Source organism: Equus quagga, chromosome 6 (genome assembly GCF_021613505.1).
Source record: "Equus quagga isolate Etosha38 chromosome 6, UCLA_HA_Equagga_1.0, whole genome shotgun sequence".
Lineage (NCBI taxonomy): Eukaryota > Metazoa > Chordata > Mammalia > Perissodactyla > Equidae > Equus > Equus quagga.
The window spans coordinates 72,071,849-72,095,882 of record NC_060272.1 but is presented as its reverse complement, the minus strand read 5'-3'; the positions used below and the strand labels follow the sequence as shown (position 1 = coordinate 72,095,882).

Sequence of the window (24,034 nt, the reverse complement as noted above, 5' to 3'; positions counted from 1 at the left end):
AATAAAGAGGCTGTGGTTGTATCTTAGTTGTCAGGGTAATGGTGGTCATCACAAAGTCCATCAAAGTAAAATTTTGAGTTTTTAGATTTCTGTAAAGCAGAAAAAAGAAGTAAGTACAAATCACCCATAATCCAACAACTCCCCCAAAATCTCTCTTCCAATGAGGGAATATATTTTTGCGTTTGTTTTCCTGTAAAATAGGATACCCGTAAACCTACCTTCCAACCCAAGATGAATTGAAATATTCCCAATGACTTAAATCTACCCAAGTATTCCTCCCCATCCCATCTTCCACCTCTCCCTAAAGGGAATCGTTATCCTGGCATGTGTTTCATCATGCCTTCTTTTCTTAATAGTTTTTCCTACATATGTATGGCTAAACATTATGTTGTCTAATTTAGTTTATTTTGAACCTTATAAAAGATATTATACAGTATGTCTTCTGGGACCTTTTTTTTTCTTTTTATAGAAATCTATCTATTGAAGTTGTTTGTGGTTCATTGATTTTCATTGCTATATATTTCCATTTTGTAAATATATCAGTATATTTATTCATTCATCTGTCATTGGGTTGTTTTTTGCCATTATAAATACTGCTGCTGTGACTATTCTTAGGCAAGTCTCCTGGGGTGTAAAGAACGAGTTTCCCTTGGATATACTATAGGATAGAATTGCCAAATCCCAGGCTCTGAGTTCAGATTTACAAGATAGGTGAGTTGCTTTCCAGAGTGGTTGTACCACTCAGCACTCCCGCTAGCACTGTGTAAGAGATCTTCCTGATCCATATATTCTTCCGTGGTTATTTTCACACTTGGAGATTTTTGCCCTTTGAAGGATGTAAAATGTGATCTTGATTTGCCTTTCTCACATTTTAAAGAGGTTGAACAACTTTTCATGTGTAGATTGACCATATGTTCCCTCTTCTGTGAAATGCCTGTTTGTGTCTTATCCCTATTTGTTCTGTCATGTTCTTACTGATTTGTATGAATTTCTATATGTCCTTGCTATTTTTATGTCAGCTATGTGTTGTTAAATCTCCCAATTTGTATCTTGTTTTTACTTTTTTAAAGTTATATTTTGATGTACAGAAATTGTTAATTTTTCCTTTTGTAGCTGGTAATGTTTGTGGCTTTTAAAAGAAATCTTTCCTTTCCCCAAGATCGGAAAGTCATTCACTTATGTTTTCACTGAAAAGTCATGAAGTTTTGCTTTTGACATTGAAATTGTTAATTCAACTGGAGTTAATTTTTGTATGTGATAAGGATCCACTTTTTTTTCCCATTTTATAGCCAGTTTTTTCTTAATCTGCCATGCCACCTTCGTCATATTACCTTCCATGTATGTGTGCAGCTGTTCCTTAACTCTCAATTTTGTTCTCTTGGTCACTTTGTCCCTGTACCAATACCACACTGTTTTAATAATTAGGGCTTTTTAGGTCTTGCTGTCTGGTAGGACAACAAGCTTTGCGTTTATTCAGTGTGACTGGTCATACAGTCTTTAAATTAATTTTGTATGTTGTTTCTCCGTTGTTGAACGTTCAGGCTGCTTACCATTTTTTACTATTATGAATAAACCTCATGACAGATATCCATATGTCCTTTGAATCCATTGCTGATTATTTCCTAGAAGGGATATTAAAATATGAATATAAAGAGTCTTTCTGAATGGCTTTCCAGAAGGGTTATACCAACACATAATTCTGTTTTCACATGTAGAAGGAAACATCCCGAGCACTCTTAATCACCTTTGGGTATAAACATTTAACAAGTTATAATTTGGTTAGATAAGAAATATTTTGTTTCAACTTGAGTTTCTTTGAGATTTAATTTTTTTGCAATTTTTAAGATTCATTTTCTCACAAGTATTTCTGCCTTTGCCTTTTCTTCTATTCCTGTTTTCTGTAATTACAGGAACCCCACTACTGAGTAAGTGATGGTTGTTTGATTATTTCCAAAGAGCATACCTCTCATTCAAATTTTGACCTGAATGTTGAATTAATTTTAATTTCATATTTTAATCTTATATTAACTTTTTACAGAATAATTGTAGTTTTTATAATATGGTTGTAATCACATTAGTTTGAGCTGCATTACTTTGAATTGTAGGTTTTCTCTTTTTTTTGGCATGGTCAGATAACAAAAATTCTGGTTAATGCTTACTTCATATTATAGGAGATTCTAGATATTTTCATAGTGAAACATAAGCAGAGTGTGATCAGGCTGTATGAATTATTTGTTAGTAAGAGATTTGAGTGAAAAGATTTATTTGTAGCTTAAGAGTAACTAGAGTCAAATGTATGTGGAGGCTTTTATTCAAAATAATTTTCTTATTAATCTTGGATAGTTTTCTGTCACAGTAAGTCCATTTTGAGGACTTTTCCCCTAAAGAAATGATCCAAAACATGAACAGATATATGCCCAAAGACATTTATCGTGGTAGTATTTATTGAAAAAAGAACTTAAATGTCCAGCAATAGAGGAATGGTTAATAAAACTGGTTAAGTCAAAGTGTAATAACTAACCTGCAAAGTTTGCTTTTTTTTTAAAGGGAGACTTTGTTTTTTTCCTTTTAAAGATTTTATTTTTTCCTTTTTCTCCCCAAATCCCCCCAGTACACAGTTGTGTATTTTAGTTGTGAGTTCTTCTAGTTGGGGCATGTGGGACACCGCCTCAGCATGGCTTGGTGAGCGATGCCATGTCTGCACCCAGAATCTGAACCTGTGAAACCCTGGGTTGCCGAAGTGGAGCGCACGAACTTAACCACTCGGCCACCGGGCTGGCCCCTAACCTACAAAGTTTTTAATGAAGCAAATTTGTGTTGGGGAAAAAGTAGGATATGGAATTGTATAAACACTATGATGTCATTGAAGACCGTTTCACACCCCCTCCAAAGAAAGATGGAAGGAGGGAAATATACCAATTGTTAGTTTGGGAAATAATCATAACTTTATTAAGACTCCTTATAAATTTATCTGCTCCTATGATCTAGGTACGTTCAATAAAAGTTATGCAAAGAGGAATAAATGATTAGATGCCTCTAGCGTGAGTAATAATCGCATGTAAAGAGAGAGCTTCAGCTGGTTCAGAGCTAGGCAGAATATCTGAAAGCTTAGCTCTAATGCTAGGCCTGTGATTATTTGGATGAGAAAGGCTTTCACTGAGATTTTACTCAGGCAGAATGATGTTGGCCCACACAGTCAGTATTGATGATATTGTGTTGTTAACAAATATTGAGGGACTATATATGGTATACCACAGAGAGAGGAGGAAGAATTAAGGAAATTTTGTATTTTCCATTTTGTGTCTGCAAAATTTATTGACTCTGATAAACCTTCATTCTTGGTAATGTCTTAATTTTTTGTGAAAAGATACAAATTGATGAGAAATTGATAATGTTCTATATTTTTAGATGGAGATTGTAAAAAACTTACTTCCGAAATATTTGCAAAGATAGAAACCTGTCTGAATGAAGTCAGAGATGAAATTTTTATTAGGCTTCAGCCTCAGCTTAGATGCACATTAGGTAAGTAATTTGTGTAATTTAACTGTATTGCTCATCTACCATAAAGAAATACTTACATTGTAAGGAAATATAGTACTGTTTTATTACTTTGGATGATCACATTCTTGGGAGAGAGAATCTGGGTAGTTTCACTTAAGCATCTATGCCTGGTTAAATCATTGGTAGGCACAGCTGTTCCATATAAATATGCAGGCTTCTGTTCCACCCCTTGAGAGTGGATGTTCTCAGAAGTAGGCGAATTCTCAGGGGGTACAACATTGGTTGCTTCTCCAGTACTTTCCACCAGGAGACTAATCCAATATTTTCAACCTTGACTGTTTATTAAAAAGCACCTGGAGAATTTAAAAGTAAATACTAGTGCTAGGGGACCATTAAATAAGAATCTCAGGGATGGAGCTCAGGTATCAGTAATTTTTTGAAGTCCCCACGTGATTCTTATGGGTTGACAGGGTTGAGAACTCTGGTCTAAACCAACCATAGCAGTTCTACTCCCCTGCCAGTGATTGGTTTAGGAATGGACGCATGGTAACAGTTTTTTGCTAATGGAACATGAGGAGAAATATACTGATGACCTTTCGGGAAAGCTCTCTTACCTTTAAAAAGGGCACAAGAATGAGACTTTTGTCCTCAATGAATTGGCTTTGGGCCTCTGGAAGCAGAGTGGAGCAAGGGTGCTAGAGTTTCTGGGTCTCTCTAAGTTTTTGTAGTATTGCAAAAAGGAGCTGGTAACAATTTGTTTTGAGGGGAATGTCTTTTTGTTTTATTTCTCTTTATCCTTGTATTAACTTTCCTGTTGTGTTATAGTAGCAGGATATATGATACCCCTATTAGTGTATTACCCATATTAAATTATGTAAAATATCACTGCCTTCAAGTTTTTCTCAACGAGCATCATTTATTTCATCAGACCCAGATACTGTATCTGGAAGTAGTGTCTTTTTTGCATGATAATATTTCCTACTTCTTTGTCCCACAGTTCTGTCCCCTAATTTTACTATTTTGTTTTTTGCGAGCTCCTACATGTATAAGTTTACTCTGTTCTTATGATAATAAACTGATTTTCCATATGCCAGATCTTTCTCATTGCCTCCTCTCTGTATAAAGGGCTGTTCTAATTTATCATCAGGTGGGATCTCAGATGGGATGAATAATTCTTTTTTTTCTTATTATCAAAGTGTAAGTTACATACAGTAAAACCTTTTTTAAATGTATTCGGTTGTATAACCATTACCACGGTCAAGATATAGGACAGTGCTATCTCCCTAAAAATTTTCCCCAGTCTCCTTTGTAGTCAGCCTCTTTCCTCACTCCAACCACTGATCTGTTGAGTAATACTCATTTCAAAGGAGCTTCATCCATAAGATCACCAGAGTGTAGACTGAGGGGCTCCCATGTTGCATTTTGCCAGTATCATTTCCCTCCTGGAGTGACCTGAGATGTTTCATTCAGGGTCCCCACTCCAATTCCCAATTGAATTAAAGAACAGTTTCCCCCCAGCTTGAGTCACCCCCTTCTTATCCCTGATGATTATACTTGGACAAGGTTGCATCTTGCTCCAATGCCATCTTGGGCCTGCTTTTCTCCAACAGAGAAGGAATTTTTAAATTATTGTTTGTACAGTCATAACAAGTGGGTAAGCATACAGCCCTTCTACTGCAATAGAATCCCTCTCTTGTTTCGTACTACTCATTCAGCAGTGATAGGTACTATATTAGAGCTTAAGATCTTATTAATGATATCTAATCTGTACTTCAGAGAGCACTTTAAAGTCTTAGAGTGTGTGTCCTCATTCTGAAAATTAATGTGGGTTTTTAAAGATTGGCACCTGAGCTAACAACTATTCCCAATCTTTTTTTTTTCCTGCTTTTTTTTTAAAAAAAAAATATACATGGTTGTATATTTTAGTTGTGGCATGTGGGACACTGCCTCAGCATGGCCTGACGAGCAGTGCCATATCTGCGCTCAGGATCCAAACCAGCGAAACCCTGGGCCGCCTGAAGCAGAGCGCGTGAACTTAACCACTTGGCCATGGGAACAGCCCCTAATGTGTATTTTAAAGTACCAAAGAAAGAGAAGTAGAATCTATACTGATCCTGTATGTTGGTTACATTTTTAAGATCAGCTACTTCATCATTTTGATTATTTTTAAAAAAAACATTGTAAACTATCCTCTCTGCACTCCTTCCCCACAATTTAAGAAATATAACAAATAGAGCTGAAGACCCTTTCGTGTCTCTCCCATTTCTTCCTTACCTCCTCATAAAGGTAACTACTATCTTCAATTTGGTGTTTTCTTTCCCTCTGTCTATATTCTTTTTTTTTTAAGGAAAAAGCTAATATTGCTACAGTTTTTACTTATTTATGTAGGTCTAAAGAGTAATTTAGTCTCTGAGTATTTTGTACCAGTAGAACAAATTAGTGAGTCCAGATCAGGACCCTCCCCTTTTGGTTACTTCATACCGTGACAGAAGTGGTGATGCAGATAATAGTGGGGAAAGAAAAGGCTGTCCAGTAAATGGTGCTGGGACAATTGGTTCTTGATACGGGGGGAAAGTTAGATCCCTACGGCCCACCATAATCAGAAGAAACTTGAGCATATTTAAAGACATAAACATGAAAAGCAGAGTTGTGAAACTTTGAAAGAAAATATAGGTGAATATTTTATCACTCATGGGGAAGAATTTCTTAAATAAGATACATGAAAGATTGGTAAATGTGATTACATTGAAGTTTAAAACCTCTGGGCGAAGATAGAACAGAGAACTGATATCCAGGATATCTTATAAGGAACTCTCATACATCAGTTTAAAAAAAAGACAATCTGATAGAAGAGTGGCCAGAAGACATTAATGAGCAATTAGCAGAAGAGAAAACCCGAATAGCTAGATAGCACTCACTGAAAGGTGTGCTTTGTGGCAAATGAAGGTATTTTAGGGAAAAACGATGCAAATTTAGGAGTTGGGGTTAAGATAGTCAAGGCAAAGAAACCACTTAACTAATTTATGCAGGAGGTTATAAAAATTGGAATTGGGCATTTGTATTATATGTTTTCACGTAGGATCCTTTATGTTAACCTATAAAATTTGTAATCAAAGGAAAAAATAATTAAGATTGGTTTAGGAGCTATATAAATTACTTAAAATGATCTGTAATGATATAACTTATTTAATAGTGTGTTTTGAGCTCTTTTATTTTGATTCATTGAGAACTTTATGTATTCTTAGACCTGAAGATTCTATTGTCATTATGAAGTATAAATTATTTAATTTTTAAATTAATATTTAGTTACAATAAAGTAAGCATCTTTTTTTGTTTTTGGAAGATTGGCCGTGAGTTAACATCTGTTGCCAATCTTCCTCTTTTTTTTTTTTCTTTCCCTCCCCAAAGCCCCAGTACATAGTTGTATATTCTAGTTGTAAGTCGTTCTAGTTCTTCTGTGTGGGATGCCGCTGCAGTATGGTTTGATCAGCAGTGCATAGGTCCACATCCAGAATCCAGACTGGCAAACCCCGGGCTGCCAAAGCAGAGTGCACAAACTTAACCACTCGGCCACAGGGCCGGCCCCTAGAGTAAGCATTTAAAGGCTCATAACTAATCACAGACTCATGCTATACTATGCACTGTTTACACATATGGTGTTGCGTATGTTCTTTTTTAGGAGACTGATTTATATTTATTTCTACTTATAAAAAACGTTTTGATTTTATGTTTTTGTACAAAAATAGCAATGGGACTGTACCACAAAGGTGACTATTAAAATAGGCTTTGTAACTACTGATATTTATAGAGTATACTTAGGCAATAACACCTACTGTGACTCTTCCTGGCTATGTTCTGGGCAACTGTCATTCCAGACTAGGAGGAGAGCTTGACGATGGAAGTGAGAGTGTCCCAGGGGAGGGAGATGAGGGATGGAAGGACTCTATTTGCTCTCGGGCCAAATCCATAAGGCAGCATCTAAGCTCCCCTGAGATAGGAAGGAAAGAACCTGATTGGAGAATGAATGTAAGAGAGGAATGTAAATCCTCCTATTGAACAAGCTGCTTGCTGATCTCAAAACTGGAAGACAGCATTCACCTTTCAGTTTTTGTCTTAATGACAACAAACTTCAATCTCTTCTAGTCTTAAAGTTGTTTAAGTTTAATTGTTAAAAGATTAAGAAGAGTGGTAGACAAGGAGTCGGGAGATTTGAGGCTGTCTTTTAGCCTTTGTGTGTCGTGCTCTTTCCACATGTAGAAGAAGAGGGTCAGAATAGAAATGATTTTTAAATGTTTTTGTCCAAGTCTGAAATTATTCTACAGTGTTTATTTTTAGTATCTGTAGCAAATAATTTACAATTTTTTTCATTTTTATAATGCTCTAGGGCTGTTACAGTTCTGAGGGAGTTTTTTCCTGAGGAAAGCTAAAAAGATCTGAGAAGACAGTATGTGTCTTTTGTGTTGTTTGTCATAAGAAATTTTTGTAAGCATCCACCAAGAAAAATTATGGACTGAAGTGATAATTAAATCTTTGTGATGCACATTTTTAGAAAAATGCTTTAAAAACTTCCCCTCACCCAGCTTACTCTGTCATATATGTGTTCACATATATTCGTACTGTGAATATAGTGAGAAAAGACAACAGTTCATAACTTTGGTTGATTTTCTTTTTTAGTTAATTATGAGCAATAATTTTTTCTTTTCCTTTTGAAGGTGACATGGAAAGCCCCGTGTTTGCATTTCCTCTGCTCTTAAAAATTGACCCACACATTGAAAAGCTCTTCACGTATTCTTTTTCTTGGAACTTTGAATGTTCACAGTGTGGACACAACTATCAAAACAGGTTAGTTTTTCTGTTTCTTAAAAACAGATTCATTCTGTTGAAAGTGATTCCAAGTAATAAAATTTGAATAAAATGTGCTTCCCCTTGTAGCACTGCTCTATACCTGGTTCCTGCTACCCTTGATAAAATTTCCCACCATATCTTGAAGTCTCTCCACCATTGAGGTTGAGAGGAAAAATTTCAGTGGCAGAAATGCTGTTTGTTTGCTTGTTTAAGCTGGAGGAACAAAAAACCCCCAAGGTTTGATAGATTACTAGTAGGAGTTTTCTTAAGAATTTCTTAGTGGGAAGTGGGGACAAATGGGAAAAGTAGCACATTCCTCTCCACTCTCCGCTGGATTCCCTGCTGAGTAAGAATACCTCTCAGAATTCCTTGAAACTGTAGGTGTTTTGTTTACCCCTCTGTTAGAGACTAGGGTTTTTCTTTTATGTTTTTAACATCATGGAAACTGATGTTAGGCTCCCAGAGTCTGGCAGCAATTCTCAGAGGTAACTTACCCTTTCCCATTCCTTCCCTTAGTCCCATGAAAGACCAGCCACCACCAGAATCTTCCTACACGTGAGCTGTCTCAGCCATGCTTTCTACTTCCCTGGCCTCTAGGTGAGGACCAGAGGGACCATGAGTGATGTGCACGGTCCTGAGACTGGTACTTGGGAGGAAGCATGGGGAAGAAAGCAGCTGCAGGTTTCTTTTGCTTCCACATACCCACCACATAATAAGGAGAGAAATTAGATTTTACAAGAGGAGTCAGGGAGAGAAAGTTTTCATCAGACATGATACCCTCACTTTGTATATGAGAAAGTTGCTGGCTGGCAGTTAAAAAGATTACCAAACTGGTTCTATAGGTCATTTATTCAAATTATTATAATAGAGATAAATCTTTTCCTCTTTTCTTAAACTTACCTACAAGTAAATTAGAAAATTTGGAGTCTCCCAAAGTTATTAAATAAAAATGTGAGAGAAAAATGTTACTTAGATATTCATTATCTAAATTGAGGTTATTTTTGGGTATTTAGGGATCAGTCAAGGAGAGTCGAATCTGAGAGAATGCTTTAGGGAATGCAAGCAGCAGAACCAGAAAACATTTGTTTTTTCCAGTTAGCTCAAAAGTACTAGAACAGAGTGAGAATTAGCATTTCACTCATACCTAGGACTTAAATAATTTTGTGTGAGTGAGTATGAGAACAAACATGTGTTTCCAGGTCTGCTAGCATTGATTTATATGAATTATATGCTTTTCTCCTCATTTGACAAACGTGGAAACGGAAGCTTGAAAGGGGTTAAACAGATGCCCAAGGTGACACACTAGTAAGGGGCTAAATTTGGGCTTAGGTTTTCTGGCCTCTAAGACTTTCTTGCTCACTCTGCTTTACTCCCTAATCACCACCTGGATTTTAAATAATATAAACAAGCTTGATGGTTAAAATCAGCTTAATTATAGCTTTTCCAAAATCCACATCTCAGTTGTTTGACAGCTTTTCATTGAGTATATTCTATGTGCCAGGAACTCAACAGAAATAATCTTTGTCCTGGCCAAATTCAGACTAGTTAGTTAGGAAGATAATATATAAACACAGAGGGCTAGTGACTGAGTAGTTATTTTGGTTTGTTGGCTGCTTTAACTTACTTTGAAGACAAGGTGATAAATGCATTTTGGAATTATATAGAAAAACTCTGAGAGCTCAAGGGAAAGAAGCCACCAGCCACTGGGGTTTGCCGTTTTTTTTTATTCCTTTGTTCTAAAAAGAAAAGTAGTTATAGAGAAAAAGCTAAAATGAAGTGGCATTTCATTAAATAGTTTTTAGTATATCATAGCTTAAAACTTACTTCCATTTAATCTGATGGAAGAATATCCAGCAAACTCATTTGTTTTTGTGCTGCTGTTTTCAGTGCCGGTTTAAGAGCTTTTCCTTGATTTAGAAAGTGTATTCTGGAGGCAGTTAAGAACATGGACTCCCTGGATTTAAGTCTCAAGTGTGTCATGTGTCGTCTGATGCGCCCTCTGTACTCCCCTTTCCTCATCTGTACCATGTGGATAGGAAAAGTACCTGTCACTTAGGATTGTTTGGAAGAGGAGTGCTGAGCACAGTGCCCTGCCTTGCCTTGCACATAGTCAGTGCTCCAAAACGTTAGATGTCATGTGGAGCATTAGCACTTATTTGCTGAGACAAACTCCCTTTTATAAACTAAAAAATAGGAGCTTTTACGTAACGATTATCTTTGAGATCCAAGAATTTAGCAGAAATACAGTCAATGCATTTGTTGATAGCCTTATGCTGCTTTGCTTTTAAAATGTTAGCTTCCCTGAGAACTGATGTATTTTTAACAGCCTTTGTTTATCTTACTTATGATTTATCAGTGTTTGTTATTGTTTAGAAGAGAAGCTGGTGTCTCTTAGGTAATAAATAATTGCTCTCTTAAAGATATTAAAGCAACTCCAGTTGAGGTGCAGTGTACATCTTTAAAGATCATCTTTTTAGATGGCTGTTGCTATCAAGTATTCAGATTAAAGTGTAAATTTAGAACTTGTGTAACTTGTGAAAAGAAAATTAAGTTGTATGTATTCCTTTATATATTTGGAAATGCCCCTTTTCATTTTTGGTTGTCAACAGTGGATAGCCAGATTTTGAACTTTTTGAGTATGCGGTGAACTCTTAATAAATTTGAAAACCTGGGAACAGTCATTCTCAACTAGGGGCTATTTTGCACCCCATGGAACATTTGGCAATGCCTGAAGATTGCTACAGATTGGTTGCTACAATTGGAGGCTGTTACTGGCATCTAGTGTGTAAGAGGCCAGGAATCATGCTAAATATCCTATAATACACAGGCCAGTGCCCCACAGCAAAGAGTTACCCACTGCAAAGTGTCAGTGGGATCACTCTTGAGAAACCCTGCCTTTAACATTTTCTTAATCTCGTAGCTGAAGAACTGTGGGTAATTAATGTGAACAACCTTCACAGAGAGCTTTACTAGGGTTAGGGAGGAATGTTGGCAGATTATTATATGATTTGGGGGAATAGGAAAGTATCTTTTATTTTAAACATTGATTTAAATTAATGTAAAAGAATTTAAATTCATTTAAGTTATGTCTTCTTTTCTTATAGATGTATGAAGAATCTGGTTACCTTTACAAATGTCATCCCTGAGTGGCACCCACTTAATGCTGCCCATTTTGGTCCATGTAACAGTTGCAACAATAAGTCACAGATAAGGAAAATGGTACTGGAAAAGTGAGTTAAAATTGCCTTACTATTTTTAGAACAAAAGAAAGGTGGATTTAGATTTCTTTTTTTAATGTGTAGTATTGAAAGTGATGACTACAGCCCTACTTTTCAGAAGTTTGAGTTAACGTATATTTATCAGTTGCCAAAATGTCTCTGTCAGGAACTCTGGCCGATAAACAAGCTGTCTCAGGCAAAATACCACTGAACGGCTCACTTAAGGTGACTGTCTGACCCCACTCTTCTAGTGTCTTTCCTTCTTTTGCCTTTTTTCTCCCTTTAAGGATGTTAAACTTCCGTTTTTCTCTGCTCTGCCGAGTGCCTAGAGTCACTAGAATTTTGGGATTTCCTTAATCTAATTTCATCTGTCTGAATTTTCATCTTCTCCCAGATCTCAGCCTGCTAATTCTTCATCCTCTTATAAGCTTTCTGCTGCCCTTGAGCAGATGTGTTTTTGTTATATTTTGCCAGCTTTTCTTTGTCCTCAGTGGGAGTACTGGTCAGAATTACCTTTTCTAGTGTTACCAGAAGCCCCATATCTTTATACTCACAGGTGGATTCCATTTTAGGCAGTTTGTCTCTCTTTTGTTACTATACTCACACACGTATACATCCTCTTTAACCTTTATTTTCAGTAGTCCTTATCTCTACAAGGAAATGTTTTGAGGTCTAATTTGATACAGTAAAGAAGCACTGATGATGACCTTCTCTTACCTTTTCTGATGCCCTTCACTGTGCCAAGACACCCCTCAGAATCTTTCTTGAAGGTTTGTTTTCATCCAAGTAATAAATTCTTAGTTAAGCTAATAGTGCCAAGGCTTGAAAGGAGAAAAGAGCAGTGCCCCGCCCACCCCATCTCCAGGCGTCTACTTTAAACCTTTCAGGTAGTATTTACTTTGACATTTTAAAACAATACGCTTACTCCACCTTTATACAGTCTTCTCCTTATACAGGAGTTGAGGACTAGGGCTCTTACCCCAACACCTGGACCCATCTCTGTTTACCCTCTCCCTGCCCTTCCAAGATGATTACATTTTTGGTTAAATCAGTACTCACTGTTTATTATGCATATACATATATTTCCTCTCCAGCCAAGCAGTAAACGTATGTTTCATTTCTTTTATAACTCTTTATTTTTCCTGGAGTTATAATAGCCTTGTGTTTTCATTTGCTTTCTTAATGTACACATTGTGAATTTTTTTCCAAATTCTTCAAACACCTATCAATAAATTTTCTAAACACTCAAATGCTTCACAGTTTTTGAGTCCTCCTCCCCTTCTTTTTTTTCTGGAAACCTCTCTTCTGCTGCCTTTCGTCCTTCTGCTCCAGTATTCCAGTCTATACTGGTTCCTTTCCGGGCCTGGTGCATGGGAGTGCTATTTAGACACACTTTCTGTCATTATCCCAGTTTTCAGCCCAGGGCCTTACCCCCACATTCTTCAGCATCTGTTGCCTATAAATGTTGAGTCTTTTAGGGGTTCTGTGGGGCATGTAAGCTCTTCTCATCAGTGTGCCCCTCTGTAGCACTGATGTCATCTCTTCCTGCATTCTGCCATCTCAGTTACCACTTTTCTGTTTGCTTTTTGTATTCCAGACATTTATTGTCTTCTTGTTTGCTCATGGCTCCTTTCCCCTTTTTTGCCCTTTTGGTTTATTACCCTTTTTGTCCTTCCCTCTCATTGAATAGCATTGGAGTGGGAGGGCAGAGTGGGAAAGAAGGGGCAATATCTTTAACCAGAAGTCCATAATCTGTCTTGGCAGTCTGGGGTCCCAGCTGAGAGATCTGAATGTTGAGGGAGCCCTTCCTTTTTAAGCCCTCTCCTTGATCAGGAGGAAGTAGAGGTGCAGCAGGTGTGGCTGGCTGCCACCCTGCACTGGGCCGTTGGATTGCTTGAGGTTTCTTGGTGTATATAATTTCAGCTAAGAGTTTATACCTGCTTTTTCTCAAACCCCAGCGTTGAAGATAAACTCATACTACGATTTTGTTTGATTTTGTTTAATTGGGCCATTGCAACATATAATTTTTAATTATACAAATATGTTGCTTTACTTACATTAAAGATTCATGCTCTGATCTGGAAATGCATCTGGTAGGTGTAACAGTGTTTCAACAGGAAATGTCTTTAGAGTTCTACTGAGCCAGTTTATAAGCAGAATTTATAATTTGGACATGTACTGTATTCAAAAGTAAATTGAACTAGTATATAAAATTTCACTTACATTTTAAATGACAAGGCCTTTACAAAGTCCTTTATAGTTTTTAACTTTGAAATTTGTCTAATTTGATTTGTGGGTATCTAATAGAATTTAGAAACAAATTTAATATAATTTTGGGGGATAACTTAAAAGTAATTAAGCCTATCATGATAATCATGCATAATTTAATCTTACCATATTGTAAAAACTAATAGTGTTCTAAGTTCCCTGAACACCTTGTCTCAGGTAATCTACATCTCTGATATGTTCCTGTGGACTCTTCCCATGCACTCTTTTTTGAGTTCATTGATAAATCAGATGAATGCTATCCAGCAGGTCCAAATCTGTACTTTTTGTAATCTAAATTGTTTAGGAATTATATTCAGAGCATGGTGACAGAGCACCAGCTTAGAAATCTGATTTAATTTTACTTCACAAATTCTTGAAATGAACCTCTCATTACTGCCATGATCTCCATTAGGAATCTGGTCATACACTATCCTGGATTGTCATTTGAAAAGTTTGTTTATTTAAACTTCAGTTTTAACAGTGATTTTTTTTTTTTTTAACAATTATTTGTGAAGGATAAGGGAGTGGTAAGAAGAGAAATAAGACATTTCTGTTGTTATAGAGCTTGTATTGAAGTGTCTTATACAGTGATTTTGAGACTTTTTTTAAGAGATTGAGACTTTTAAAACTATACTCTCCCCTAAAAGTTTTGTATGGAATACTGATAATATAAAATAATTAAAATTATGTTTCATAATTAAAATCATTGTTTGGCAGAAAATGCTTTATTATTTATGAGAGCCTTGAACTACCTCCAGAGAACAGTTTGTAAACCTTTGTTGAACTGTATTTTCTTATTTACAATTAATATGAACCAATTCTAATTATTTGAATTACACCTTCTCATATTTTTCTTTTTTTGTCATAAAAGCTGAAATAGATCTAAAATGTAATGAGGTTTAAAAATTACATTTGCAGATTTTTCTGCCTAAAGCCTGCATTGTTCCAGTTCCGAAGTACGTGTATGCACATTGTTAAACTTGCATTTTCTAAACTATGAATTATTGCATTACATTAGCTGGTATGAAAATCACAAACTTGTACTCCAGGTCATTAGCACAGACTGTGGCTGCTCTTTGTGGGACAGAGATCCGGTGTTCCCTTGCTGGCTTTGGGTAGCAGAGCAGTTAGCTGAGTTCCCTTGTGCTTGCTTTCTCTCTTTTCTGTTTTCTGTTCTTTTCATGAGGGTAGATTCTTAGAATAGGAGTTCAACCTCATGTTTGGGAGGTAAATGCAAATGGATCTCAGCTTGAAATCTCTTGGGATTCTTGGTTCCAGTTCTGTTAACTGTCCCATCCAATTTTCTTACGGTTGAGGCAGAACCTCACTTGCTCTCCCCAGCTCTGAGCATCATCTTTGACACTCCAGGCATTGCGGGTAGGAAGAAGCCTGAGAACAAAATCTATTGCCAAACTAGTGGTAAAGTTCTCTCCTTACCTGAGAGGCTGGGAATGAGACAAGCCGGAATTATGAGTAGGAGACTGCTATGACTTCTAGGGGACCCAGACAGGAAAATAAACTAGAAAAGGAGGAGGAGGCGTGTGCTTTATTTTATTTGCCGTCATTTATAAGTTGTACCACTTTTTAAATATACCATTAAGAAAGAAATGCTGCCTATTGAATATTTTCCATGTGTAAACTCACACAAATAAGGCAGGAAACTAGTGAGATTGCCAAGTCTAGGGATCAACAAAAGAATGTTTTAGTTACTAGCCTCAGAAGCTATATATCATGAGGCCAAGAGGACTAAATATTAGTACTTAAAGAGTCAGATAGGTGTCTAAAGCCTGCATATGCAGCTGAGAGGATCTATCTCTAGTTTTTCTGTGGATCATTTGGCTCAGACACGCTCTTCACATTTTAACATATTTGAAATGAGAATACATCTAAAAATTGATGGCATGGTATAGTTTAATAGGCAGTATTCTTTCATAGTGGTATATTTTATAATCAGTGGCATCTTAGATCGATGAAATAGGTATGATCTCAAAGAACAGTAGGAGTTTAGCGTTATACACACTTTGCAGGACTTTTCATAGTTATTTCCATTTTGAAGACTTGATTATTCTTTGACAGAATGATTGACAAGGGATAATTTACAAATTATCCCTTGTCTGTCTGAATAATCTGCATTTTGGACATTGATTCACATTCATTTCAGCTGAATAAATCTTGATAAGCTTAGTAAGTTTTGACAGCTGTTTAAATATTGTGAAAAGAGATATTCAACATTTTTCTTAAATCTTGAGAGTTGTTAAATTTAGTTATTTCAGGCCAATCTTTGAGTTCTTTTTTTTTGGTTCAACATGTTATTGTAATGATAAAGTGTATTTTTGGAATTATGGATGTCTTGAAGTTTATAGTAAATCAACCAATATGTTGTATTTTCTTCTCTACTTAGTTGCAAATTCAACTTTTCCTAAGTAGAAATTTTAATTTGATAGACTTCTCTACTTCCTGAGATAATTGAAAGAAATAGACCAAATTATTAGAGTGTTGAGGTTTTTAAAGTGTTTGTTTGAATATCTTAGGTTTTGGTGTTTCACATATTACCTATCCTGTCTGACAAAAGCAGTTTGGGCCCTTGATGCCAAAGAAAATTCTAAAAGGTCTGGATTTTTTCCTTTATTCTCTAAAGTAGTTACCAAGAGATCTTTAAGCCAAAGCAGCATTGCGGCTTACAGAGCAATTTTTGTTTAATGGTCTGTGTTAGAGCCTTATTGCCTGATGGCTTCCAACTGTCAGTGTTACCACTCTGAGAAGGGTTTACTGTTACATGCTTCTTAGAGCGAGCTCTCCATTTCTAATTTAGGCATGCATCTGGAGGTTCTCAAGAAAAATTAGTGCAGTTAGCCTTGAAAATGTTATGTGTGACTTATTTGCTTCAGACCGTCTTTTGTCTAACCAGACACATGGCATTAAATTTGTTTGGCTTCTCTTGCCTTTCTCTCCCAGAGTGTCTCCCATCTTCATGGTGCACTTTGTAGAAGGCTTACCACGTGATGACTTGCAGCACTATTCATTTCACTTTGAAGGCTGTCTTTACCAGATAACTTCTGTAATTCAGTACCAAGCAAATAATCATTTTATAACATGGATTTTAGATGCTGATGGTAAGTGTTTAAACGTTTTTATTTTTTGATAATAGGCAGACTACATACACTCCAGTTTGTTTTTTTTTTTTTTAAAGACAAACTCTGCCTTGACTCTTTTCTCTCTCCTCTGGCCCTTGCCTTTAATTCTTCTGCCCCTCCTCTCCTCTACCTGTCACTGTGGTTTAGAATCATCCTAACTTTTTCCTTTGCTTATATCAGCATGTTTATGGGTTTACATATGCATATTTCTTGTTTAGACAAAGAATAAGATCGTATACTACTGATGGTTTACTTAATATCTTTTATTTTTTGTTTTTTGTTACATGTTTAGTATAGAAAATAGTGGCAATTTTTATTTTTTAGACATATAACCTTGCACTTCTTTTAAAAAGAAAGTGCACCATATACTGAAGGTTTTTAATTAAGAAAGAAAAAAATAAAGCAAATTTTGCTTAGTTTGCGGTTGTTAGTAATATGAATAAAAGTAAACATCTAGGACTGTTAGACATTACAGACTATGTAGCCTTCTCTCACTGTGAAATAGAATGTCTGAAATCCATAGTTTGCTAACAGCTACAGTCAAGGTAAAGCCTTTATTTAAATAATTAAACTTTTCATGAGAAGGTTAAATAGTACAACTCAGGAATTTTGCTAATTTTTCCGTTCCATTTATCTAATGTGGTTTACTATTAAGTTGTTTTTCCTCACAGTGTTCACTTTGTGTTAGACAAGATAACCCAATCCCTTTAGGTATTACATCAGGCCATTGGTAAGGGGTCACTTTGATATTTTCTATTTTTAAATTTTCTATTGGCTGAACATTTTACATATTTGATATTTTCCTCCTGGGGATGGTTTGGCTGGATGACACACTAACGTGTTATAAAAGCATGTTGCAAACTGAAACTCATGTTATAAATATAATTATCACCTTAAAGTTGTACCCTACCTCAGAACTGGATGGGGGGGTTCTCAGTAATGTAAACAAAAATTAAGAAACTTATTTTAATTTTCTATTGCATTCCAGGGAATGAAAAATATTCTTCAGGTAGAAGAGGTTAGATATTTTCTAACCCTGACAGCGTATAAAAATCATATGGTTAGCTTACAAGAAATGTCCTGGCTCTCCCCCAGACCAGTGACTCAGTCTCTGGGGATTTGGGCCCAAATACTAATCAGGTGATTCTGATGTGCATGTCAGAGAACCACTGACCTAGGCAAACAAGAGGTTCTCAGAATTTTACTGGGTATAGAATAAAAGTAGTGGGTTCAGGTAGTTTATAAAGGTGTATCCACATAAACTTAGTGAATGGTTGTGTTTAGGTCTCTTCTGTGTGTAGAGGAGGGTTAACCTCTTCCTTTGTCATCCATCACCTCATTCCCACCTGACAAATGAGAAAACAGAAGTTCAGAAATAAAATGAGAGCAGACACCTGGATACCTAAGCTTTTTTTTTTTTATTGAGTTATTGATAGGTTACAATCTTGTGAAATTTCAATTGTACATTAATGTTTGTCAGTCATGTTGTAGGTGCACCACTTCACCCTTTGTGCCCACCCCCCACCCCACCTTTCCCCTGGTATCCACTAAACTGTTCTTGGTCCATAGTTTTAAATTCCTCATATGAGTGGAGTCATACACAGGTTATCTTTCTCTTGCTGGCTTATTTCACTTAACATAATTCTCTCAAGGTCCATCCATGTTATTGCAAATGGAATGATTTTGTTCTGTTTTGCAGCTGAGTAGTATTCCATTGTATATATGTACCACATCTTCTTTATCCATTCGTCTGTTGCTGGGCACTTAGGTTGCTTCCACGTCTTGGCTATTGTAAACAGTGCTGCAATAAACATTGGGGTGCACAGGACTTTTGGGATTGCTGACTTCAGGCTCTTTGGATAAATACCCAGTAGTGGGATGGCTGGATCGTATGGTAGTTCTATTTTTAGTTTTTTGAGGAATCTCCATACTGTTTTCCATAGTGGCTGCACCAGTTTGCATTCCCACCAGCAGTGTATGAGGGTTCCTTTTTCTCCGCAACCTCTCCAACATTTGTTGCTATTAGTTTTAGATATTTTTGTCATTCTAACGGGTGTAAGGTGATATCTTAGTGTAGTTTTGATTTGCATTTCCCTGATGATCAGCGATGATGAGCATCTTTTCAAGTGCCTATTGGCCATCAGTATATCTTCTTTGGAGAAATATCTGTTCATGTCTCCAGCCCATTTTTTGATTGGGTTGTTCGATGTTTTGTGATTGAGTTGCTAGAGTTCTTTCTATATTAAGGATATTAAGCCTTTGTCAGATATATGACTTGCAAATATTTTTTCCCAGTTAGTGGGTTGTTTTTTTGTTTCAATCCTGTTTTCATTTGCCTTGAAAAAGCTCTTTAATCTGATGAAGTCCCATTTGTTTATTCTTTCTATTGTTTCCCTTCTCTGAGAAGGCATGGTGTCCGAAAAGATCCTTTTAATACTGATGTCAAAGAGTGTACTGCCTACGTTTTCTTCCAGAAGCCTTATGGTTTCAGGTCTCTCCTTTAGGTCTTTAATCCATTTTGAGTTTATTTTGGTGAATGGTGAAAAAGAATGGTCAATTTTCATTGTTTTACATGTGGCTTTCCAGTTTTCCCAGCACCATTTGTTGAAAAGACTTTCTTTTCTCCATTGTATGCCCTCAGCTCCTTTGTCAAAAAAAAGAAATAAGAATTGAAACAAATGTTGGTACTTGAGGTAACAAGCTTCATTTATCTTTAAAATTCATATATATGGAAGAATTGTTTATTTTCTGATGATGGATAAAATAGATAATACTGTATTCGAAGTCCTTAAAGTTAAATATACTCTTTCTTGATTTTTATGGGTATTTTAGGAAAGAGTAAAAACTGCCTCAGTTTTTCAAATTTCTGGATATTAGTCCATAACTTTTGTTATCCAAATAAGGACTTTAACATTTGGCAGAGAAAAATGGTGACATAAGGATAAGGCCATGTTTTCAGTGTTCTCCTTTGCTGGATATTCACTGATACAGCAGTTAAAAAGGCCAGAAGAACGTTAACCTGCGATGGTGGTTTTTGAATGTCTAAACCTCTTTCACTTTCTTTCCCCATCCCCTAGGAAGTTGGCTGGAATGTGATGACTTAAAAGGTTCATGTTCTGAAAGGCATGAGAAATTTGAAGTTTCTGTTTCAGAGATACATATTGTTATTTGGGAAAGGAAAACATCTCAAATGACAAATAAAGCATCTGCCTGCCCTGCACTTAAAAAGGCTAATGATGAGCACGCTGTCGGTGATGAGAAACAAGCATCTCCAGCATTGTGTTCACTGGGCGATGCCGCCTCAGCTGAAACATCCTCAGGAACTCACCCTACAAATATGTCAATTGCTCTTAATACTCTTGCACAAGATGAAGCTGTAGCTCATGAAAATAATTTACTTTCAGGTCCAGAAGATTTGGTTGACAATATTTTACCTTTGACACTTGAAGAAATACAGGTTAACCCTGAAGGTTTCCTGTTAGAAGATAAACCTGTGGCAGAAAATGCAGGAGTTATCAAAACAAACACTTTGCAATCGCGAGAGTCACTAACAGCTTCTTTAGTCTTAGCTCCATGTAAGGAGAAGCTTACCCAAGACCAATTTGTGGATTTAAGCTTTCCAACTCAATTTGTAAATACAAACGTGCAATTAGTACAGCTGAATACAGAAGATACTGTAATTACTAAGTCTGTGAATAATGTTCATGCTACTGATGCTATGCAGGAAGTAAAGTCAGTAGAATTTGAGGGTACAGTTGCCCTAGAGAAGGACGCTCCATTAAAACAATTCCTTTCACCAAAAACTGAGAAATTAAAACCAGAACAACTTGTTACATCTCAGGTATCTAATTTGAAGAAAGAGGAAACTGCAGCATTTTCTCAAACCATAACAGCTAAGTCATTACAGAGTCCATCTCTGAAAGAAAATCAGAAGAAACCATTTGTGGGAAGTTGGGTGAAAGGTTTATTAAGTAAGGGTGCTTCTTTTATGCCACCCTGTGTTTCAGCTCATAATAGAAACACTATAACTGATTTGCAGCCTTCAGTTAAGGGGGCAAGTAATTTTGGTGGCTTTAAAACTAAAGGTATAAAGCAAAAGGCTAACCGGACATCCAAGAAAGCTCATAAATGTTCAAGTAAGCCGCCTCCAGTTAGTAACCCTCCACCAAGTCTTCCTTCAGGTAGCCCAGCTTCTCAGCTCCATGCAAATGTTACTGCACATTCGGAAGTTTTGAAGAAATGTGAAAACACCTCATCTGGAGCTCACCTCAACCACAGTTCTCGTGGAAGTGAAGGTGGTGTTTCTTCGGCAAACCATGGAGACTTAGTGGAGGGTCAGATTCATAAACTTCGTCTAAAACTTCTTAAAAAACTTAAGGCGAAAAAGAAGAAATTAGCTGCTCTAATGTCTTCCCCTCAAAATGGAACACATCCAAGTGAAAATTTAGAACATGGGTCCCATTGCGGGTCTCCAAATGACTGTGGATCAATAGAAGACTTGTTAAAAGAACTACAGGATCAAATTGATATTGCCGATAATAAATCTGGGGGCACCACAGTTCCTAGTATTTCCTCGTATAGCAGTCAGACTCATGAAGAAATTTTAGCAGAGTTATTGTCTCCAACAACTATTGTTTCAGCAGAGCTCTCGGAAAATGGGGAGGCTGACTTTCGGTATTTAGAAATGGGAGATAACCATATCGCAGCACCAGTGCCTAGTGACTTAAATGATACCCCCCAAAATGCACATTTGAGACAGGACCATAACTATTGCAGCCCCACCAAGAAAACTCAGAGTGAAGTTCAGCCAGACTCATTCATAAATAATGCTGGCGTTAGAACATTGAACTTGGAAAGTTCCATGAAGACTGATATTTTTGATGAGTTTTTTTCTACTTCAGCATTAAATTCTTTAGCAAATGACACATTAGACTTACCTCATTTTGATGAATATCTTTTTGAGAGTTGTTGAATGCTTATTAACTCCTTATTTTAATATTTATTGTTGCTCTTGGAAAAACTTACTATGTTTTAGGTAGTGTTTATGCACTGGCCTTGTCATGAACAAAATATAAGCTACTGAAGGTTTTACCTTGGTTCTGACCATAAAATATGTAATCTGTTTTACAAATTAAAATGATCTGGAATTTGTTCTCCTTGTTGGTTTTATTTTGTACTTGTAGGAGAATGAGGATTTCAAAATGTTAAAAATGAAAAGTAGTGTCTAGTTTCTGGCGATTTGTACAGTTGGGTACATTAAAGTTATACATTTTAAATTTTGGTTACATTGGTTGAGGAAAAACACTAGTTTATACAAACTTGGGTCACTATGTATGGTATACGAATGCATGACTGTTTTGCTATGGTTCTGTGGTCATATAATAGCCTAGGCATGTTTCTTATACCAATAGAGTGCTGTGGAATGTAAACTTTCTTCATACGACTTGTCTCCTTTTTCTGTCCTTACAAAAGATGGCAGGAAAGCTTGTAACTATAGAAGTTTAAGTAACGTTAAATGATCAATAAATGATCTGTAACAGGAAAAAGTAATCTATTTTTTGTGTTGATGTGCAAAGAGTTTATGTTATCATAAATACCATCTTTCTCCCCAGGACATGTAACCAAAATGGGACATCATCCAACAGTTCTGTTTTGGGAGAAAATAATAACTAGTGCTTATAAGACTTGCTATTTGTTGGATTCTGTTATATATAAAACATTAATTCATTTAAACTTCAGCATTCCTATGAGCAAGATACATTTATCACGTTTAACAGATAAAGGAACAGCACAGAGCTAGTGAGTTGTAGAGCTGGGATTGAGTAGAGTGGTAACCCCAGCAGTTAGAAGTGCTGAACTTGTCGATACGTTTCACCTCAAACATTATTCAGAGTTTGGATGCCCAGACAGCACCACTGCTATAGTGATTTTAGTTGGTGGCAGCCTTGGGGTAGAATACTTTGCCAGGGACTCAGTAATTCATAATTGGTTTGTCAGATTTACTCCCAAATCTCCTCCCTTTTTTCTGATTACAAAAGTAATGCATGTTTATTGTAAGAAAAAACTGGGAAGATACAGAAAAACACCAAGAAGATTTTGATCATCCATGTTGCCCATTAGTGGTAATAACTACAGCAGACATTTTCATATTTTTTTGCATGTGGACTTTAAGAAATAAAAATGAGATTGTATTGTAGCTGATTGTATGATCTGTTTTTACTTAATGTTTAATGAGCATTTTTCATCTTAGAGTTTTTGACAACTTTTCAATAGCTACATAGTTTACATTGTGTGGATTTGCGTTGTTTCACCAATCTTAGATTTTGAAGTGATTTGTACTGCTATTATTAATTGCACTGCAGTGATTATCCTTGTTGGTAAATTTTTGCACAGATTCACGTCTTATTTTCTGTGGAATTAAGTAGAATTGCGGGGTCAGAGGATATGCACTCGCAAAGTCTTTTAATGATGGCATGATTGGCTTCCCCAGACTCTTTCCAACACGAGGTAGTAGAATTAAGGGGAAAAAAGAAAAAAAACCCTTGGCTGTTTTTGTTTACATTTCCATGATTACTAGTGAGGTTGAATATTTTCTGTAACTCTTGGCCACTTGAGTTTCTTTGAATTGCTTTTCCATCCTTGTTATTCATTCATGTATTTCTAGATTTTCGCTAAGTGCTGCCAAGCACTGTAGTAAACCACAAACATAAGGCAGTAAGAAGAGGAAATTGGTACCCTTGAGGAGTTTGCCTTCCAAACAAGGAGATAGATATATAGTGTTAGGTGGTAATAGGAGATAATTCGATTCTCGTTATTTGCGGTAGTTCTGTCACGTCACCGTGAACACTAAGTTAGCAAATACTGAACCATTGCTCTCAGGGGAAACAGAGTTAAGTAAGGCCAAAAATGGTCACGACATTTGTGTCACCTGATCAACAAACCTTGTTTTTTGTGTGTTTCTGTTTAAAGATACCTTATGTAATATATATTGTTGATGTATTAACATTGAACACAAGGCCAGCAGCACTCGAACTCATGCCTGAATGAAGCTTGTCTACCACGTTATTT

The 24,034-nt window shown here is 36.3% G+C and overlaps 1 protein-coding gene across 1 annotated transcript in view; it reads left to right on the top strand.

The window, feature by feature from the left end:
* Positions 1 to 22,117, top strand: part of USPL1 (ubiquitin specific peptidase like 1) — a 34,408-nt gene extending 12,291 nt beyond the window's left edge. The window contains exons 5-9 of the mRNA XM_046663928.1: positions 3,409 to 3,522; positions 8,214 to 8,343; positions 11,451 to 11,576; positions 16,788 to 16,945; positions 20,044 to 22,117. Coding sequence (XP_046519884.1) covers positions 3,409 to 3,522; positions 8,214 to 8,343; positions 11,451 to 11,576; positions 16,788 to 16,945; positions 20,044 to 21,938 — 2,423 coding nt within the window. The 3' untranslated portion in view covers positions 21,939 to 22,117. The remainder of the gene's footprint in view (positions 1 to 3,408; positions 3,523 to 8,213; positions 8,344 to 11,450; positions 11,577 to 16,787; positions 16,946 to 20,043) is intronic.
* The last annotated feature ends 1,917 nt before the right edge of the window (positions 22,118 to 24,034 follow it).